Source organism: Bombina bombina, chromosome 3 (assembly GCF_027579735.1).
Source record: "Bombina bombina isolate aBomBom1 chromosome 3, aBomBom1.pri, whole genome shotgun sequence".
NCBI classification, from domain to species: domain Eukaryota; kingdom Metazoa; phylum Chordata; class Amphibia; order Anura; family Bombinatoridae; genus Bombina; species Bombina bombina.
The window spans coordinates 528,467,082-528,485,507 of record NC_069501.1 but is presented as its reverse complement, the minus strand read 5'-3'; the positions used below and the strand labels follow the sequence as shown (position 1 = coordinate 528,485,507).

Genomic DNA, 18,426 nt, shown 5'->3' with positions numbered 1-18,426 from the left:
AATAATAGCATATTAATGCATTGTTACGGACATATTTTTTTAAGACAATCCCTCCTCTGCCCTGAAATAAACCTTTCAAAATCCTAACTTCCATGTAAAAGGTAGTACAGCTGTTGTCTACAAGTCCCCCTTATGTCTGCTAATTAATAAATTAGAGAAAAATGAATGTCAGAAGTATCGAAAATGACAAAATAAGCTATGGAAAACATGAGATGTCTGCGGACATGAATAATGACAGTATAAACAGAGATTAATATGAAGTATGTCCATTTATAATAGTTCAGTGACCTAATTGTAATGAAAAGCCACTTTGGCATTAGCAGTAAAGAGCTAATGAAGTGAGGTACAGTATATCTGAGGGATCTGAGTACATTATATATATAAAAAATGAAACTACAGTATAATTCTTAAATGCTCTGTCATCCCAAATCACATTTTATTTTGTGGAGGCAGGGATTGAGGTTGACAAGTGTTCTGGGTTAATTACAATGATTTCCTCATTTGTAATAGTAGTGATTGTGGTTGTGATAACAAAGTCCTTCCCCTGGTCTGTGAATGTTTCAGTGACGGTTTTGGTTTGTGGTGCTTGGCTATTGTAGAGCTGTGACTGGAATTTCTCCATATTGGCAACAACAGTTTCATTGCTAGTAACCACAGGAGCAGATCTGTCAGCCAGTGTCTCAGGATCACCATCTCCGACTGTGATAAGCGTGTGTGAAGGTGTCATAGAAGTGTTGGTCTTGATTATGATGGTGCTAGGAGTTATGATCTTCACTTCAATGTAGAATGAGGTGGTCTCATTGATCTCTAGACTTGTTACATCCATATTGATGTCTCTTTCTGTTTTGGATGTGACACTTATTACGTTGCTGCTTCTCATTGTAATTACTGTTATATTTAGCTCAGGCTCGGTAGATGTAGTTGGAATTGGTGTGGTAGTAGTCGTCAGTGAAGTTGTGGTTGTTTGAGGAGTAGTGGTTGGTGTGGTAGTGGTTGGTGTGGTAGTTGTTGGTGTGGTAGTGGTTGGTGTGGTAGTTGTTAGTATAGTAGTGGTTGGTGTGGTAGTTGTTGGTATAGTAGTGGTTGGTGTGGTAGTGGTTGGTGTGGTAGTGGTTGGTGTTGTAGTGGTTGGTGTGGTGGTTGTTGGTGTGGTAGTGGTAGGGGTGGTTGTCGTTGTGGCAGGTGTAGTAGTTGTTAAAGTTGTTGTAGGGGCTTTGGTTGGAATGGAAGAATTTGAATTAAATGCAGGATCTGAAAAACAAAATTGTTATGATTAACATTAACATATATATAGATAACATATTAACATATATATATATATATATATATATATATACAGTATATATATATATATATATATATATATATATATATATATATATATATATATATATATTCACAGCAATTTATTAACAAATAGTTAATCTCTATTCATAACACATAGACAAGCTACAGGAATTTTAGATTGCTTAAAACATCAGTGTTACAGAGTAATGTTTTCTATTATTTTAAACATATTGTGCTAAAGCCATTGATAATTGTTAAGTGAGTATGATTTATTTTTCCTAGTATCTGATATTAGTCCCCAATCCAATACATCTAAATTTATGTCCCCAGTACCTCACATCACATTACATTTGTAAAGTTTTCAAATAAAAAAAAACAAACATTAAATCCATTAGAAAATATATGTATTAAGAAAATACAGTTGTTATAACATTTTCATGCCTGTTTTCAATTAATCGGCTGTTAATTTGTAAAATAATTTTTTGTTTTAAAGAATTATTTTTAAAATATAGCTCAGGTCACACTTTAAAACTAGGAAAGCTCTCTTCAACTTAATTACAGATATTAAATTGTCATTCTTGATTGGAATTAACCGTTGGACATTTAAAAAGTAAAAAAAAAATATTATGTGCTAGATTACAAGTGAGGTCCAAAGGATTGCGCTAGCGTTATTGCGACTGTTTGCGCCCTCTTTCCATTGCGCTGATATAACAAGTTGTACGCTTCAATCTTTAATCTCAGAGCTGTTAGTTTTCCGAAACAAAAAAGTTGAACAAAACACTTCAAAAATACATTACAAAGTACAGTTACACTCATATTAACACCATCTTAAAAAAAAATATTGCACACAAAAGTTATAAAGGCTCAAAGATATGAGATCTCGGGTGTTAGAAAAAGAAGCCACAAAAGGACTAAAGATGTATTTGTATGTATATATATATATATATATATATATATATATATATATATATATATATGTGTTTATAAATGTATACATATATAGTAATGTATTTATATGTGTATATATGTATTTACAGTCATATATACACATATAAACACATAAATATATATGTACACACATATAGACATATGCATTAAAGGCCTTTGCCATTAAGTAGATAAAAACAAAAAAAATATTTATGCCATATTCATATTTAATAAAGATTTTATCTATGTATTTACTGTAAATATTTTAATTTTGCTAATGCAAATATGCTATGTTGTTTGCACGATGGTTGTAAGTTTTTTTTTTAACAATTGCTTTTTTCTCTATTGACTCCTATGGGGAATGCGAAAATGCTATGCTGTTTGCATAGGGTGACCATATTGCTGCTTTAAAAAGGGACACATATGAAAAATACATATGTCAGGGTTCTTATAATGGAACATTATTCAAAACAATTCTTTAAACAGCCCTGACATGTATTTTTCATATGTGTCCCTTTTTAAAGCGGCTATTTTTGCACGATAACTGTGTCATTAATTATTAATATTGATGTAGTGAATAACACCCTGTATGCAAACATAATAGGCAGTTATTATGAATATTAAATCAATCAATTTCAAAAGAACAGTTTTTAATGCAATTAACCAGATATTATTTTTATACTATAAACATATTTGAGTGCTAATTTAAAAATCAATTCTCCTAATTAGTATTGAAATAATTTGCACACAATTTTTTTGCCACTGGAATTCTTATGAGGAAACAGTAAAAAATATATTAGACATTTTTCTTTTTTTACTAAACATGGAGGTTTCCCAGAAAATATTGTGGTTATATTGTTGTGGGTCAAGCCTACAAAGAGGATGCACAAAGAACGTTGTTTTACTCACCTGTACAATATACTTCGGTCTTTAATGTCCCTGAGAACTTGTACACAAAGTATCCTCCAGCACAGGCTTTCACAGGGATGGATGCTCCAAGTGAGCAGCCTGATACTCCATTACTATTGAGGGACACTATTGTTACTCCTTCTCCAATAGCTGGATGGCTGCCATTTAGAGTAAAGGGCTCAGCAGAACCACATTTCAAGGAACCAACACACCCTTCTTGAATCCGTAGGCCACTGTTTCCAGTGTATCGGAACCAGCCAAAGTTGAATCTGTCTGTTGTGAATATGCCAGTGGAGTTGAGGGTGGATAGTCTGCTCTCTCCATTCAGTGTCTGGTAGTATAAGCAGGGGTCAGCACACTGTTCTGCTCCATTGACTTTCAAACAGTCCTGGTCATTTGAGCAAACAGTACCGGAACATGCAATGCTTCTTGTGCTGCCACACAGGTGAATACCATTTTTGTTTGTGCAGGTGTTCGATGGGACACACTTGTTCAGTGAACTGTCAGCACATTCATTGACATCTACACACTGCTTGTAACCTACACGGTTATCCCAGGTGTAGCCTTGGGGACAACAGCTTTCTGTACCACAGGACAACATGACAGTACAGTTTATGCCGTTACCAATGTAGCCCGAGCTACAACTGCAGGACACATAGTTAGTCTTTTGGGTGCACACACCGGCAGTAGCATGACAGAAGGCACAAGACTGAGCATCTGTGGTGAGAGACGAAAACTATAATTAAATGGTTATAGAAATCACAGTCTATAAGGGAATCATATTAGGATAGTGCAATAAATCCAGGTTGTTAGAACAAACATTCACAAAGTCTAGTAAGGTGGCTCCCCAACTTTCTTCCTATGTAATATCATTGCCATATTTTTAAAAATTATACGAGAGCCCTGCCTGCTGCATCCCAAAGGAACAAGATAATACAATGAGATAAAGATGAATAATGTACGTTTGGACACATTTTGCAAATTCTATCAATAGGCTTCACATGTTTTATATACCAATACTAATCCTTCAGCAAACTTTGATTGCTAATATTTTAGATACATGGCTATAACCCTAGATTTTAAGCACAAGATAAGCACAATTATCCAGTTAATATAAACATCCGTAAGTAAAATACTGTCGTTTTCTTTTAAGCCAGTTTCCTTTTAAAGGTCTCCATTTATTTACACAAACCCTCATTTGACCCCCTCTGAGGAATCGTTCTTTGTGAAACGCGCGTCAGGGGTCCAACAGGAGCAGCCGTGTCTCTCCTGGTTGTCCTTTTTAACTTGCTTACCTTGGTTAAATAATATGTTCTAAAAACCTCATAGTACCTACGCTCTCAGCCCTCAGTCTTAACTATAATTGGTTAAATTTAATTCAGCCTTCGGATTGTAAGGGCTTAGCTTATTTCAGCAGAATTGTGACTGTGGGCTGTTAGACACTATTATCTATGTTCATTATAGTATACCTTTACTGTTTATTAACCAGGTTTAAGTGTTTTTAAATATTCTAGCCTTTGCTACTGTATGTTCCTAGTTTATTTAATAAAGGTTATAATGTATGAATGATATGGAACTTTTAATACTCCATGAATTATCCTTAATACATTATTTGCTGAGTTAAGGTCCATTGTATAATTGTGGAGTTTTTTGCTACAAACATTTTAGTATTTCTCTTTACAATTAGTTTATCTAGTTGTTGTGTTCTGCTCAAACCTAGACTCCACAACAGGTGTTGGCTCTAAAATTATAATGAATGATATATAATTCATGTATCCACTATATTAGGATACTTATATATGAGCAACACCTGCTACTTCTTAACTCTGATACCCCTAACCTTACATGTTCTAAAACCCTCATTTGAATCATATGTATCTTTTAACAATGTACATATAATAAATCTCTTAAAATGAGGTTGCATTACAGTTAAGTCGTCATAGACTGTTTAAGGTTTCTTGCAAAATATTTAATTGGATTCAGCACAAACCTCCAACTCTGTATTATAAAAAGCAGCTTAGAGGGTTTACTGCAACCCTACTCATGACACAGAATGACTAAGGGCTGTAAACCCAAAACCTTTGCTGATTGCATATTGACCTAAGGCTGGAATAAAGGTGGATTTTTATTCACATTGGTGCTAGAGACTTTTTTGGTTACTTGCTTGGAAAAATGCCGCCAGAAATATGAAGTAAATTAACCTCTTGGACACACTGTCCCCCTCTACATTTCTTTCCTTGTGGGGATGACATCACTGTTGTCCTCATATATGCACCATCTGACCTTCCTCATTTCTAGAATCACCTCAAGTTCAGGTGATATGTGACTTGGCAATGAAGAAGTGTTCACAGGCAAAGTACAAAGGCAACATTGTGCAACGCTCATACCTTAGCCCCAGTACTACTTCAGAACCCTTGTTTGTAAGAGGGGATTAATATCTCCAGAATGAGAGTCCCATGCCTCTCTAGATAGAGGTGATCACTAGGTAATTATGAATATTTACACTAAAAGGAAAATAATTCAAGTGATTGAAAAGGGTGAAGGGTTATTTTAGAGAATTTATCACTGTAACTGTGGAAGTAGGGGAGTCCCTGCTTTTAAATGAAGCATCTTATAAACCTGTCATTGGCAGGTGATAATCTACAGTATATAGAATGCATTTACAGTATAATTGTAAATACCTCAATACCATGCCCACACATTACTGTTGGGCTTTGCATTGTGTGTGCAGTGCTAGCATCCACACAAGCTCAATTCCTTTAAAAATTCCAACACAAATACAACACCTCAAATTGCAGTCATGCCAGTCTATGCCCTTCTTCTGTTTATCATGAACAAACATCTGCCTCACCTTAGACACTCCCATTTTGTTTGTTTGTTTTGTTATTTATGCAATTCACTTCTATCAAATTTATTTTGTTCTCTTGGTAGGCTTTTGTTGAAAATGACCTCCTTCCCATGACACCATACTTAGGTAGGCTCAAGAGTATGCACATATCTTGACCACTATATGGCCTAAATGTTTACAACAATGTTTGCAACAATACTATACATATGCGACTCAAGACATGCATGATCTGCATATCATCATGTCCCTCTATGTTTAGCTGATTTCACATGCATTCCCAATTCCTTTTGGTGAAAGAAGACTCCCTTTAACAGTTATTTTTTTATTATTTATATAAAACACTTTGTATATATATTTACATTTTCCAATGATACAGAACATGTTGATATTTACATTAAATAAATGATAATATGATGACACTGCAAATATATAACAAAATATCACACTTACTTGAAGTGAGCGCTGTTAAAAGAAAGAAAAAAAAAGAAAAAAATGCTTTAATCATTTGTCAGTCACAATAACAGTGCAAATTCAGTAGACAAACAACTTAGTGCACATATTTTAAAGAATTTAAAACCTTTAACATTACATTTTTTTACATTAGCTGATTATGTAAAATCTTGCAATCTCTTACTACAGATCTGCACTCTCCTCTCATGCACATCATTCATTTCAGATGTGCACTCTGATATCTAAATCACCTTACTAAACATCTGAAGTGTTTTGCATATGAACATTCACACTACAAATATGCATTCTTGTCTCATGCCGTCAGTATGTTTGTACTCTGCTCTTAAGTAAAATATTAAAGGGATAGTCTAGTTAAAATGAAAATTTCATGATTCAGATAAAGCATGCAATTTGAAGCAACTTTCTAAATTACTCCTATAATCCATTTGTCGTTGTTCTCTTGGTATCTTTATTTGAAAAGCAGGAATGTTAGCATAGAAGCCGGCCCATTTTTGATTCAGCACCTGGGTAGCAATTTCTGATTGGTGTCTAAATGTAACCAACAATCAGCAAGCGCTACCCAGGTGCTGAACCAAAAATGGTCAGAATCCTAAGCTTACATTCAAATAAAGATGCCAAGAGTACGAAGAAAAATTGATAATAGAAGTAAATTATAAAGTTGCTTAAAATTGCATGCTCTATCTGAATCACAAAATTTTAATTTTGACTAGACTATCCCTTTAAGAGCAGACCTTTCTTATGTGTAGCATGGCAGATTTAAAATTTAAATTGTATGATGAGGTTTAGACTTTGGAATAAAATTGCATTTTTAAAAAGGTTGCATTATTCTTTTTAACCCCTTAAGGACCAATGATGTACAGGGTACGTCCTCACTGTTTTCAAATTATTGCAGTGATGCCTCGATATTGAGGCATCCTGCAATAACCTTTTTTACACATCTGATGCAGAGAGAGATATATATAGAAACACACAAATACATATATATATATAAAAACACACAAATACATATATATATATAGAAACACACAGATACATATATACAGTATATATATATATATATATAAACACACAAATACATATATATATATAAACACACAAATACATATATATATATATATAAACACACAGATACATATATACAGTATATATATATATATATATATATATATATATATAAACACACAAATACATATATATATATATATATATATATATATATATAAACACACAAATATATATATATATATAGAAACACACAGATATATATATACAGTATATATATATATATATATATATATATATATATATATATATATATATATATAAACACACAAATACATATATATATATATAGAAACACACAAATACATATATATATATATATATATATATAGAAACACACAGATACATATATACAGTATATATATATATATATATATATATATATATATATATATATATATATATATATATATATATATATATATATATATATATATATAGAAACACACAAATACATATATATATATATATATATATATATAGAAACACACAGATACATATATACAGTATATATATATATATATATATATAAACACACAGATACATATATACAGTATATATACAGGTATACCCCGCTCATACAGCGGGTTAGGGACCGGAGCTCCGCTGTAAAGTGAAAACCGCCTTAAAGTGAAACAAGGCAGTTTTAGCTTTCTTTTCACTTGCCAGTGTGTTTAAAAACTTAAAAACATGTTTGAACTGACATATATTAGGTGTACAATAGCGCTGTTTAGTTTAACACTCGCACAGCACAGTATTCAATAAATACTGTACCTGTAAAATAGTGACAATCACTGTAGTACAATAGCACTGAGACACAGATTGCACTGTAATGCTGTAAACAGAGTGAAATAAGCATAATAAAATGGTGCCAGTCACTTTTCTTGCAATCTCACGAAGATTATAGCACTGTTTTAAAATCCTTGGAGGTTGAACTTCAGCTCCACAAAGCGCTGTATTAGCGAAGCGCTGTAAAGTGAAGCGCTGTAAAGTGAGGTATACCTGTATATATATATATATAGAAACACACAAATACATATATATATATATATATATATATATAGAAACACACAAATACATATATATATATATATATATATATATATATATATATATATATATATATATATATATATATATATATATATATATATATATATATATAGAAACACACAAATACATATATATATATATATATATATAGAAACACACAGATACATATATACAGTATATATATATATATATAGAAACACACAAATACATATATATATATATATATATATATATATAGAAACACAGTGATGACAGAACATCACTCTAGTGAAAGGGATAATCACTGGATACACCCATGGACCCCCTGGCTATGCTTGTCTGGTGCAAGCCTCTGAGCTTAGACAGCTGATTGGTGCTGCTTATATATCAATTGAACCTTATAAAAAGAGCATGTTTACCAATCAGCAGCTAAGTACTCTGAGATCGGCATCAGTAAGTTTGTAAAAAGGTGCAGATCTTCTATTAAAAAACTTCATAAATTTTAAAAACACAAATACTAAATACTTTGTTTACTTTTCTATCACCCGCAGCAGCACTTTAAGTACTGAGTATCTTTAGGGGGAAACAGTTCTAATAGAGACCTTATATCCCCCCAGTTTGTGCTAGAGGGATAAAATTTCCTCTTTCAAATTTTCCTCCTAGGATCTAGGGGATCACTATTAAAAATAGTGATCACCTGCCCCTTTAGAAAATAGTTCATTTCTGGTGGTGGTAACTATTATAGGGCTCCTACCTCTCCCTCTGATTTAATTAAAGAGGTATGAGACCCCTCATGTGAAAGAGAGATTTCCCTTCTTATAAATGAGGGGCTAACCCTCCTCTAATTTTCCTCTAACCAAAATAAAAACCTGTTCAGTGTCTGATATGGGGTAATGGGCACTTTCAGAGCCCATACCTCCTCTCCCCCAAATATATATTGTTATTAAACCACTATTTGGAAAGAGGGGAACCATCTCTTTCCCATATCAGGGTTTCATACTTATGTCGTTAGTAGGTAATTGCCATTTTATATCCCCTAAAGACAGGATTAAAAAAAACACACACAATACCACTGTGCTATGAACTTTACAAAGGACCCAGTAATTACAAAATAAAAACTACAACCAGGTAAGTGCCCACTCTTTTTAAAGAAGGTGTCATATGCCCAGGCGGTAATAGCGATCACCTGATAAAACCACAGGCATAAACAACATCATCAGGGGATGGGGTATCTTCTATTTTGCCTCCCACACATCTGAGACCACTTATTAAAAAAAAAAACAATCCTTATCATGCAGATGAGTAGTTCTGTGATAATTCAGCTGCCAGCAGATTGTCATAACAATTACTTCACATGATTTGGTATATTTGTGGGGTTCTAACAATTTTTAAGAGGCCTTTATTAGCACTTCACCTTCAAATATATTTTATAATAAGGAATACGGTCCCAGTGTTCAAATAAGTGATTGCCACAATATAAATAATCACTTGACAGCAACCAGCAACCTAATTTTGTTGTGTAGTTGATGTTAGTGCTCAAATAGATATATATTTCTCTAGACTTAATTAAAAATTAAATACAGAAATCAAAACACGTAGGAGAATAGAGTGTAAAATACTACATAAGATAATTTTTTTGATTTATGTATGTTTATATATATATTATATATGTATATATATATATATATATATATATATATATATATATATATATATATATATATATATATATATATATATAAATCTTCTCATAGAAGGGCACTCACAGGACTTATTTTAAAAAAATAATCAAAACTTTTTTTCAAAATAATACACGACTCATTTAAATATATACTATTTATATGAGTTATGTATAATTTTAAAGTATGTCTTCTTTTTGTTTGTCTTTTAGAACATATAGGCCTCTAGTTATCAAAGTCTGATGGACCTGATCCGACAGTGCGGATCAGGTCCGCCAGACTTCGCTGAATACAGCGAGCAATACGCTCGCCGTATTCAGCATTGCACCAGCAGCTCACAAGAGCTGCTGGTGCAACGCCGCCCCCTGCAGACTCACGGCCAATAGGCCACCAGCAGGGGGTGTCAATCAACCCGCTCATATTAGATTGGGTTGATTTAGCAGCGATGTCTGTCCGCCTGCTCAGAGCAGGCGGACAGGTTATGGAGCAGCGGTCTTTGTGACCGCTGCTTCATAACTGCTGTTTCGCCAGCTCTTACGGAGCTTGATACATATGCCCCATAGTCTTGAGAAAGGCCTTTTAAAGGGCCAAAACGTCGACTTGTGATCTATGTTTTTATGATGTTGAAATAAAGTTTTGATTATTTTTTTTAAATAAGTCCTGTGAGAGCCCTTTTATGAGAAGATTTGTATATTGGATTCAGGGATTGCACCCGGGCTCAGATTTTATCTGAAAGGTTGGAGTGCTGGACTGCTGCTATTTTTTTTATATATTTCACTTGAAATAAAATACTTTGTAACGATTTAAAAGTTTGTCTATAGACTGTTTATTTTCTCATCGATGGAGTGCTAATCACAATTACGGCATTAAAGATAGCCGTGGAGGCTTATACGGTCACGGGTCCTGAGCTGAATTAACACTGTCCAGTGAGGATGAACTTCAAAGATTATCAACCATCCCGCATAGTGGGACCGGAATACAGTAAGAAATCAGGAGTTGTTTTTACAGCACACTAATTTTGTAGCTCGATACCTCATTGCTGTCGTCTTCGTTTTCACATAGTATTGTTGAAACAATATTTTGTACATTCGTATTTGAAGACTGAGGTGTGCGAGAGTGGAATATCGACTAATGATTTTTAAATGCTACATTTAGTGTAGGGAAACAACTCAGCTGAACGCATATACTTTTAACATCACATGTTACTATTTTTATTTTTGATACATGTGTGTTAACAACTGAGCCACCTTGATTTTGATTTTGCTTCCTGAAGTTGATACTTGCCAGATAGACTGATTATCATGACAGCTATATTAGCGAAAGGTGTAAGCTAACATTATTTATGGCCTAAACTACACAGGTCGCTAAAGTGTGAATATAAGTGTATATATATATATATATATATATATATATATATATATATATATATTAATACATATACATTTTATCTGAAAGGTTGGAGTGCTGGACTGCTGCTATTATATATATATATATATATATATATATACACACTGTATATAAAACAGATGTGCATTCAGCAGTTTCGATAGCTGCCGAATGAGGATGAAGGCCGGTCACAGCATTCGGCTCTTTTCAGAGCAAGATTTCTTAATGTGTTGCACTTTCACAAGAAGAAATTCAGCTCTGAAAAGAGGCTGAATGCCATTATCAGAGGCCTTCTTCTGCATTTGGCAGCTAATGAAACCTCCCTAATAAATATATATATTATGTTATGCTGGTGAGTTTGGACAGGGGAAGAAGCATGCATCCAATTGTGAAAATGGGTTAAGATACAAACATTGAATGGTTAGAAATTGTAGACACATAGTTTTTGCATAAGTTGTACAATTGTGAAAACTGACAAAATAATTAATTTGGGGCTAAATTACAAGTAGAGAGCAATCAATAGCAAAGGGTGTCTAATCTTGTGTGCAGAACCCCCCTCCATTTCAAAGAATAGCACAAAATATAGTATTATTAGTGGATGGTAAAAATGTTACCCCAGAGAATCTTAACATGGATGGAATTTTTTTAGGCATTCTATACTTTTTATTGGGATCGCTGGGAACACTATACGATACAAAACACTGTGCTTTAGAGACCTGAAGTAAACAATTAACACTTTGCATGACAAAACACATGTAAGTTATATGGAAATTAATTATTTATGTTATATGTATGCTTATACAAAGGTTTGTTATTGACAAAAAGTGCAGAAGTAAACAATGTATTTGTATGTGAGTATATTTGTACGTGTGTATATACCCACACACACATATATATATACACGTGTGTGTGTATGCATGTACGCATATGTTTGTATATATGTGTGAAGAGTTTTTAACTTAAATTTCAATTATATACTATAATAAATGAGTGAAGAACACCACTACTTGAGCGGAGGTTTATAGCGCACCATTAGCTTACTGCTCAAATAACAGCCAATGTTTTATGTGAGAGATTTAGCGCACCCACGCTACCTGACATCCAGATATTAGCATGCCCTAGACTATCGCTGAATCACTATATTACTTTTGACTTGCAATATATGTGCAAAAATAAAAGGGCTATTGATTTAACTCGAGGGTGTTCATGTACAAAAGTAATAATATTTTTGTGTTAAACTTGCCCTTTTATCTAGCCCTTTATCTTCTTGTTTTCATTTAGTAGTTCATATCTAATATTAGTGATATAAAGTAGAGGGCCTTAAAATTTGTGTTTGAAATATTTAGGAAAGAATGACACGCATGATGATATCTACCATGTACGCCAAAGATTTTTTATTTTTTTTTAAATGTATGTATTTTCTAAAAACACTTTGGTATGCTTTTTATTAAAAAAAAAACTATGATTTCCTCACAGAAAAAAATGCAACAAGTGCTAAACAACTAATAACACCTATTAACACATTAACACATAAATAAAAATGTATATAAGCATATACATATATATTTACAGGGAACACACAGTTCCCATAGACTGCAATGTAAAGGCAGCCTCCCAAAAACTGCTAAGTGCAGTTACTTTAATAAAGATGATACTATTTTTATTTTTTTAATAAAGTATATTACACTTGATTTTGGGGGGCATTTGGTGGATATTTATAAAATTAACCAGAGATCTGATCCCCTGTTAATTTTATAAGCGCTAATTGTAATGGCTGGTTATTTATCAGGCACCCGCAAACGGGCACATTTTCACGTTTGTGGGCGCACGATAAATTAGCGCTCCGTTTGCAATCTGGGCCTATATAGGTACACATTTTGGCATTGTCTTTGATAATGTTCTAAGTCAACTACAAATTCCCATATAAACATAAGAAATAATAAATAATATTTAAGTGAAAACCAGGACATACTTGAAAACGAGAGAAATCTCAATGTATCCTTCCTGGTAAAATATTTTATAAATAAATAAATAAATAGTATAAACCAAAAAAAAGCAAGTCTTGATTTAAATATATATAGAAACTGAAAAACATATCACAAATGTATCTACAAATATCACTGTAGAATTTAAAAACATTAAAAAACTAGTTAATACGTTTTTCAGTTGAAAAGTGCACTCCAAAACATTTGCTGAATACATGATATATCTGTGATATAAAATATACAGACCCAACAATTTCTACTAGACCTAGTAAGAAATGGCAGACAACATTTCCCTTACCATAGTGCTATTTTCCAGTTCTAATAATATACTGATCATAGTTTCTTACTAATTCCAAATTACAATCAAACCAGAAATAAGGAATTTACATACTCACTTTGGGAATTAGCTGTTTGTAGGAAAAAGGTCAGGAGGGTGAGACAAAGCAGATTCTTCATCTTAAATCCTAGAACAACAGGGGGAGTTAGGTGAAGGATTCTGTTTGACAACACTGTATATTATAATACAAATTATATCTAATCTTTATGGTATTATTTAATCAGATAAGGTGTGCTGTATAATACACTTTTGGAAAAATAAAAGTATAGCCCTAGGACACCATCACTAGTGATATCCCCACTAGTTTATCTTTATTTGTTACCTTGTTCCTTGCTCTGTCGGTATTCCTGTCATCTCAAGCTCTCTCAGGTATTAAACCTTGCTGGGTATCAAGTAGGAGGGGCATGGACCAATCACAGCCCTAAGGGGACAATGAAAGAACTACAAGAAATGTTGACAGTACTAACAAAAGAGTAAAATAGATCAGTTCCTCTGCTAAATAAACTGTTTGCATTATCACATTCTTTAGTCTTTTATGTGCATTATCTTGAAAAAGCAAGTTCTACATGGAGTGAGGTCACTGCTGGCATATGTCATCAATTACACCTGTTTCTCTACATGGAGTGAGGTCACAGCTGGCTTGTACCCCTGCCAATTCCTTCCAAAAGACTAAATGCTTTACACAAAATGATTTTACAGGTGACCTAGGCTATTTAAAGCCACCACTATGTGATGAGTGAAGTCACAGATTCATCGCTGTCTAGTTTCACTGTTTTACATAGCTTAGGTTTACAAAGTGCGTAAGATCTTCAGCCCTGTAAGGTTTGTCGCCCACTCCCCACATCAGGTTACATGGTCTAAGTTGTACTAATAATAGAAGCAATAGCAAAGTTAATTGCTGGCAACTACTGTAGAACTCTATAGTACACTATTTTATACATTTTTCTTGTCTGCTATGATGATTTATCATACACCCACAAATTATAAATAAGATGCATTTATTCTCATTATAAAAATAAATTAGAAACTTCTCAAGAAATGTACTGTATATATAATATATTTGCAACCTTTATATATAACCTGTTTTCCAAACTACAAATAAAAAAATTACAAGGCTAAAAAAGCTAGAACGTTTAAGTTGAGCTACATGTATTTTTTACAAATCGAAATGTAACAAAAAATAAATAAATTACTTACAATTATGAATTATACCATAAGGGATTAAAGGCTTATCATGTCGTTCCCAGGAAGAAGGGGAAAGAATAACCCATAACTCTAAGTAATAACTTAAAGGGACACTGAACCCAATTTTTTTATTTTGTGATTCAGATAGAGCATGCAATTTTTTTTTTTTTCAGATAGTACATGTAATTTTATTATTTATAATTTTTATTCAGATTTTGGTTAAATTAACAACACAAACAGGCAGTCGTCGGGTCCGACAGCAATGGGTATACATAAAAAGAAAATCTCATTTTAAACAATGTACAAATAAAAGAATGATTGATACCTTATGAGCATACAGTACAAATCAGTAGTTATGAGAATGCACTTATAGTTAAAGCTATTGGTTATATTTACAAAGTTTTAACTCTTAACACAAACAGGTAGTCGTCGGGTCCGACAGCAATGGGTATACATAAAAAGAAAATCTCATTTTAGACAATGTACAAAAAGAATGATTGATACCTTATGAGCATACAGTACAAATCAGTAGTTATGAGAATGCACCTATAGTTAAAGCTATTGGTTATATTAACAAAGTTTTAACTCTTCAGTCAATCGAATAACATGTCTAGGGGATGGGGAAATGGGGGGGGGGGGAAAGGGGGGAGGAGGAAAGGAAAGGGGAGAGGAGGGGGGGAAACCTCCCCCTCCTCTACCACCTATCCAATAAAATTATTTCAGAATGTCTAAAGGGGTATATTAAATTATTTATTTCATCCGGGGGAAAAATTTTAATAAATCTAGCCCATTTCTGAAAAAAAGAGTTATTTCCCTCTCAGATGTTAATGTTGTATCCAATTGTTCAATAATACACTGTTTTTTCATGTAGTTTTTGACTTCTGATATACTCGGTACTGTTGTGTCTCGCCATTTATTAAAGATTAAATTCCTTGCGGCCAAAATTGTCATATTCAATATTTTCTTAAATTCATATGGGGAAGAGGGTTCAACAAAGAAGACAACTTCTGCCAAGGAGAGAGAGTAAGGTGGTAACCTTAATACCCTAATAAGCCAAAATTCTATCTTCCGCCAGAACTGTGCTAACCGGGGACAAGTCCATATCATATGGACTAGGTCCGCCGCTGGATATGAACATTTTGGGCAGGCGTTGAAATTAAGATTATGCCATTTGAATCCTTTCAGTGGAGTATAGTAAGTCCTGTATAATAACTTTATGTGTGATTCTCTCCAACTAGCAGATAAAGTAGTTTGTGTTACTGTGGCTATAGATTTTTCTACTTGGTCTGCCCCACTTTCTAACTCCTGAGACATAAGATTCCATTTTTGTGATATAAATTGTAAATTAAGTTCACCCTTTTGACTGACCAGCAACTCGTACCAGGTTGAAATGGAGAATAGGTTGCTCTTAGCAAGGATCGGCCAGCTGTCTAGCTTCCCCCAGGACCAGGTCCAACCATATTTATCAATAAGTGAAGAGAGATAATGTCTGGCCTGCAAGTAGGCAAAAAAATCCTTGTTGCTTAATTTGAATTCCTGCCTAAGTCCCTCAAAAGTCTTAATTAGTTGGGTCTCTTGATCTATGAATTGTGTGAGGTAAATCAAACCTGCTTTATGCCACTTCTGAAAAACCTGAGATTGAGTACCTCTTTGGAACTCCGGATTGCCACATAATCCCTGAAATTTCGGAATGGAAAGATCTATACTTAGTTTACCACCTAGTTTTTTCCAAGCCTGTATTACTGTATATACAGAACTAAGATGTTTCACTTCTTTTGGCATCAAATGCATTGGACAATGGATTAAGGCTATAGGGTTATAAGGGTATACTACGTTAATTTCAAGAGTATTATTTGTAAAATAGTCCTTGTTTAGTATCCAATCTATCACGATCCGTGCCAAAAAGACCATAGTGTAACTGCTGAGGTCTGGTAGAGCCATGCCACCAAACCTCTTAGGAAGAAAAAGTCTGTTGATCGAAATTCGAGGTCTTTTGCACTTCCAAATAAAATATCGAAGGGCCCTACATAGACTCTTCCAATCCTTGGTTTTCAGCAGGACTGGTACGTTTTGCAGAGGGAAAAGAATCTTGGGGAGAAGAACCATCTTAAAAAGTGCAATACGACCTGTAAATGAAAGCGGAAAATTTTGCCAGTTCTTCATGTATTCTTTTACCTTAAGTAGGATTGGAGAGATATTAAGGTCATACCAATTTCGTGGGTTTGCCGATACATTAATGCCTAAGTATCTAAAATGAGAAGTGACCTCCTTAAACGGTGTCTCAGATATAGAGATCTGATTTTTCCTAATCCACATTAGCTCTGATTTAGCGGCGTTAACTTTATAACCTGTGAAGGTTCCAAAAGAGTTCGTGATCGAAATTAACCTAGGAATATTAACTCTAGTATTGGAGACATAGACCAGCACATCATCAGCATAGAGAGCGACTTTTTGTTCCATAGAGCCAATTTTTATACCCTGAAGATCTTTTCTTATTTTAAGGGCTAGTGGCTCTATAGCTAAGTCAAACAACAGAGGCGATAAAGGGCATCCTTGTCTAGTTCCCCTTTGAAGTTTAATTGAATTGGATTCTAATTGATTAATGATCAATTTTGTGGATGAGTTTTCACAAAGATTTTTGACGAAAAATACAAAATTATCTTTAAAACCAAATCGAGAGAGAGAGGTCAAGATATGCTGATGATGTACAGTCAAACGCCTTTTCTGCGTCCAGAGCTATCACCGCTAAGTCTAGTTGATCTTGTAAGAGTATTTCCCGAGGACTATAAAAATAGTCAAGGACCAGAAAGAGTTCTCTAACTTTGGCTGCTAGATTACGTTTATTTAAAAACCCTGCTTGATCCTTATTGATAAGGACCCCAATCTCACTCTGTAGTCTTTTAGCTAGGATCGATGATAGCAATTTGTAATCGGAATTAAGTAATGCTATTGGACGATAGGCTTCCTTTTTTAAAGGATCCTTACCTTGTTTTAAAATTAATGCTGTAGTAGATGCAATGAAAGATATAGGGATAGAATTTCTCTCTACATAGAAGTAGTTAAAAAGGTTCTTCAGATGGGGAGTAATAACCGGGGCCAATATCTTATAAAACTCATTAGGCAAGAAATCCGGCCCAGGAGCTTTGTCCAACCGCAACTCTTTAATAGCTTGAAGAATCTCTTGGTCAGATATGGGAGCATTAAGTTTATTTACTGCATCCTCACTTAAAACTGAATATTCCAAACCCTCCCAAAAGCTACTTGAGACCTCCATGTCCGACTCTTTAAAGGAATAAAACCCTTTATAATATGTCGAAA

At 33.7% G+C, this 18,426-nt stretch overlaps 1 protein-coding gene across 1 annotated transcript; it reads right to left on the bottom strand.

Moving 5' to 3' along the window:
• Nucleotides 1-270: 270 nt before the first annotated feature.
• On the bottom strand, nucleotides 271-17,568 carry LOC128652419 (uncharacterized). Its single transcript, XM_053705357.1, has 4 exons — nucleotides 16,344-17,568; nucleotides 6,422-6,433; nucleotides 3,124-3,840; nucleotides 271-1,251 (listed from the first exon to the last, which is right to left on the bottom strand). The coding sequence occupies exons 1-4, from the start codon at nucleotides 17,566-17,568 to the stop codon at nucleotides 437-439; spliced, it is 2,769 nt and encodes a 922-aa protein (XP_053561332.1). The 3' UTR covers nucleotides 271-436.
• Between the last annotated feature and the right edge of the window lie 858 nt (nucleotides 17,569-18,426).

What these genes read in the sequence shown, in the direction of transcription:
- LOC128652419 (XM_053705357.1), bottom strand. Translation starts at nt 17,568, where the DNA reads ATGGAACAAAAAGTCGCTCTCTATGCTGATGATGTGCTGGTCTATGTC. An exon ending in GACCGAAGTATATTGTACAG is followed by an intron (nt 1,252 to 3,123) that starts GTGAGTAAAACA and finishes TTTGTTTTTCAG; the next exon opens with ATCCTGCATTTAATTCAAAT.